This window comes from Onychomys torridus, chromosome 1 (genome assembly GCF_903995425.1).
Source record: "Onychomys torridus chromosome 1, mOncTor1.1, whole genome shotgun sequence".
NCBI classification, from domain to species: domain Eukaryota; kingdom Metazoa; phylum Chordata; class Mammalia; order Rodentia; family Cricetidae; genus Onychomys; species Onychomys torridus.
The window spans coordinates 49,025,910-49,030,350 of NC_050443.1; the positions used below are offsets into that span (position 1 = coordinate 49,025,910).

The 4,441-nt window shown below is 43.1% G+C and overlaps 1 protein-coding gene across 1 annotated transcript; it reads left to right on the plus strand.

The window, feature by feature from the left end:
- Positions 1 to 2,642: 2,642 nt before the first annotated feature.
- LOC118579809 (tetraspanin-7-like) lies at positions 2,643 to 3,386 on the plus strand. Its single transcript, XM_036181509.1, has one exon. It carries the CDS (start codon positions 2,652 to 2,654, stop codon positions 3,384 to 3,386), a length of 735 nt encoding a protein of 244 aa, XP_036037402.1. The 5' UTR covers positions 2,643 to 2,651.
- Positions 3,387 to 4,441: the final 1,055 nt, after the last annotated feature.

Sequence of the window (4,441 nt, forward strand, 5' to 3'; positions counted from 1 at the left end):
GTAAACATACAGAAACTTGTATTATTTACAAACTGTATGGCCTAATGGCTCAGGCTTCTTGCTAGCTGTTCTTATATCTTAAAATAACTCATTTCTATTAATCTATAAATTGCCACGTGGCTTGTGGCTTACTGGTATCTTTACCTGTTGCTTCTCATCACTGTGGCTGGCCCCATCTCCCTCCCTCAGCCTTCCACCCCTGAACATTCTCCTCTCTCTCTGTCCTGCATATCCTATACTTCCTGCCTGGCTACTGGCCAATCAGCATTTTATTTATCAATCTAGTAGAGCAACACATTCATAGCATAGAGCACATCCCATAGCACTGGGCCATTTTTGTTTTGTTATGGAATTCTGTTTCCTTTCTTTTCAATCTGTGCTTTCTTCCATGTACATTCAAGGAAGCTGGGTAGCCTTGCTTAGCTGCTGCTCTGTTCTCAGTGTCTGCAGTAGTGCCTAGAACATGGTATGTACTCTCCAGATTTTGCAGAGTGCACAAGGGAGCTGAAGGCCCTTTCGGCACTCTCTTGCCTCTCCAACAAGCTCTGCTCATTCCTTGTTGTATCTGGCTTGTGGTGTTATAAGGACAAAATAATGGTTTTTCCATAATTTTTCTATTAAACAAGAAAATGGCAAGGGTGGGTCTCTAAATACCCACTACCGTGGGAGAGGACTTGAAGCCAGAGATTTGTTCATGAGCACACACATTTCATCTACAAATGACACAAGTCCTGCCTGGAGATGGATATCCATGGGGACTGGTAAGCCTAACATATATAGCCTGGAGACTTAGGGAAGAGTTGATGTTCCAGCTCATGTGCCAGTTCCTCCTACTTAGGCGAGGTTTGCCCATGGTGTAGCACCCACTCATACTTAGGAGGGTAAGCCACTATACTTATAGTTCATCTCTTTGAGCATTAGTCTCATCTAAAACCTATACAGAAACACCTAGATTAATATTTGGACAAATATTGGAAAAACTAGCCCAGAAAAACTAACAAAATTAACTATCACAGTATCCAATGGTATGGGATTCAAAGTCATAGATAATGCCAGTTTTTGTGGGTGCTCTTATCTTCCCTACCTTGAATGCCTCCACAGTTATTGGTACTGACCCAGAGTCACACAGATGATCCCACTTTTAGCAGGGACAGTTTTTAAAATTGAGTGAAGAGTCTGGTGAACCTCACCCAGTCTCGTGTTCAGAAACCCAGTAGATAGTCATGGATAATCCTTTTTGGCTTTGGAATTCTTACTAGGAACATAGAATCTTTATCATCAACTTTCAGCAGTTCTTAAGTTACCATCCTCCTGCTTCAGCAGGAGCATAACATATAACTGTCTAGAGTAAGTTTATTATTAGTAGGTAAGTCCCCACTACCCTGTATTTAGCATTGGGCTCTTTTCTGAGGGCCATCTAAAATAAGTTATGGCCGTAACAAGGATACAATCCTTGGTCTATTTGTATTTAAGGAAATGAATGTCCCAAAAATGATGAGGATTTCCCCAATGTTCCTTGGCCTACTTATCCACTGCAGCAACATTTACACCAAAAGCTTAGCTGTGGATGACACCTGCTATTCTGTCAGCTCAGGAGTTTGTGGGTCAGGAATTCAGTTAGTCTCTGTGCCACAACTACTGAGTTCTAGCTAAGTTGGTTCAAATGCCTAGAGGTTGCTGAGCTCAGTTGTGTGGTAGCTTGGTGATAGCTATCTTTCGGATCCCTTGCATGTTTTTCAAGTCATGTTTCTGCACCTGCCCTTCGTTGGACCTGACCTCCTCCTTTCTATTGCTTGGGCTTCCTGACAGTATGGAAGTCCAGGGTAATTGGACTTTATCATGGAGCTGACCTCCCCCAGGTTAGAGATTGCAAAAATTGACAAGACTTCTCATGACTGTGTCTGTCATGATCTGTTGGTCAAGAAAATCATTTAAACAAGCCTACATTTAAAGGAAGAGAATGGGTTCCATGTCTATAAAAGAGTGATAGCAAAAACTTTCAGCCATCTGTAATATGTCAAGACTGAGACATAGAGCTCAGACTTTTCCTTGCCTTCAAAAGCCTTTCCTTTCCTCTCTGTTCCTTGGTGTATGCAGTGGCCACAGGGTTCATCATTATGAGCAGGACCCTGGGTCACAATGTAAATAGATAGCCAGCTACAAGAGGGCCATGGCTTGACAATCTGTGACATGTCTGGGCGGAACAATGAGAAGGGCCAGCACCAATATCCTTCTTGTGGGGGAAAGGGACACCAATGCCATTCCTCACCCTGTGGGTGGGCTGGGGCTGGAGAGAAGAACAGTATTTCAGCAATGAAGGGGAACGCCAATGACCAGTGCTAATGAGGGACAGGAACAGGAGAAGGAGGGAGTTCATTGCCAGAGAGTGGAGGAATAAGGTGAATGGGGAAGAAGTGGGGAGACACAGCCTTCCACTGTATCCACCACCTCTCAGAAGGAATGAAGCCAATCTACTGTCCTCCAAACACAGGAAGCAAGAACTTCATTCTCTGGAGTCTTACCAATCAGACTAGCAGAAGTCAGTGAAGTCTTGGGAGAACTGAGCAAGCCTACAGCAAGGATCGTATAGGAAGAGTCAACTTAGCAACCACTACCCTTTCTCTGGGAGCAGCATTGTGGCAGTGAGGAGAATGGAAACCAAATTTGTGCTAATTGGTCTCAAAATCATCCTCCTCCTCTACTCCCTTATCCTTTGGATCACCGGGGTGATCCTGTTGGCTATTGGAGTCTGGGGAAAGCTTACTCTGGGCATCTACTTATCTCTTATTGCCAGGAACTCCATAGATGTTCCCACGGTACTCATCGGAACTGGCACTATGATTGTAAGTTTTGGTCTATTTGGATGCTTTGCTGCATGCCGAGGTGTCCTGTGGATGCTGAAGCTGTACGCCCTGCTTCTGTCACTGGTGTTCGTGGCTGAGCTTGTTGCTAGCATTTCAGCACCTCTGTTTCACCATGAGATCAAGGACAGCTTCTTGAAGATTTACACCAACGCTGTGCAGAATTATAATGGCAAAGATGAGAAGAGCCAGGCGGTGGACCAGGTGCAGAACAGTCTGGTCTGCTGTGGGGTGAAGAACTACACTGACTGGAAAACAAGCCCTTACTTCCTGGACCATGGCATCCCCCACAGTTGCTGTAAGGATCAAAGTGATTGTAATCCTCAGGATCTACACAACCTGACCATAGCTGCGACCAAAGTTAACCAGAGGGGCTGCTATAATCTGATGATGGGTTTCTTGGAGAGAAACATGGGGGTTGTCATTGGAGTGCTCTTTGCAGCCACATTCTACCAGTTGATTGGCATAAGGCTATCCTGTTGTCTGTCCCGGTACATCATGGCCCATCAGTATGAGATGATGTGAAAAGTTTTCCAATGACAATAGAGTAAGAAGCCTGTTTCAGAGAAGAACTACTCTATTCTCTGAAAGACTTGCCAAGAACATGAGTACACAGAGCTCATCTGCCCTGCTCTTGCTGCCCTCTTCCTCAGGTCCCACACCATACAAGTTGCTGATTCTCCTACCTGATCTCTACTCCAACTTCGAGCTCACATGAAGTGGACTGTTAATCTTGTGAAGCCCTGTTGTGTTATACAGTGTACCTACTGGCAGCTAGTCATGGTGAACCCCACCCGATGGTCCTGTGCATGCAAGCTCCTCCTCATGTGTTGGGTCCAAATGCAACTTATTGCGGGAGACTGGTTATCACATCGTCACTGGCCTCCTGTGGCCCTGCATGCAGTTCGGGTGGCTGTTAGCCCTTCATCATGATCCATAAATGCCATGCACCTTTATAGAGACAACCAGATGGTCATTATCAGCTCTTTGGGTTTAATCTTGTTTTCTTTGGTTTTCATTTTGCTGGAGTTTTCCCTACCTTCTTTAGGCTGCCTAGGAGAGCTGAAACACATTAGTAGGTATTGAGGAGGAGAAGACAGCATGTGTTATGGTGGAAACTGTTGAGTGTACAAGTGGATAGGTATAGGATATTAAGGTAGATTATTGTGTATACTAGTAAACTAATTTAGTAAAATATCAGCCTTAGATAAATTGCATTGTTATGGATTCTTGTATATTGACGCAAATGTAAACTATTTTTATATTCTTATTCCAGATTATTTGTATATTGATACAAATACAGAACCATATTTGTTGTAATGTACATATATTTCTACTCTTATTTGAAGTGTTTGTATATTGATATAAGTGTAAAATTATATTTGTCATACTGTATGTATGTTCTACCTCTGTTTAGGATATTTAGTATAGTGATATATATTTATGATTATTGTCATATTGCATATTGTATTATACATTCCTACCTTTGCTTTAGCTTTATTGTATATTGTCACGATTTTGAAGCCATTGTCCTTTTACTGTACATTTGCTTACAGACTGTTTACTCTGTTTATGTGAAG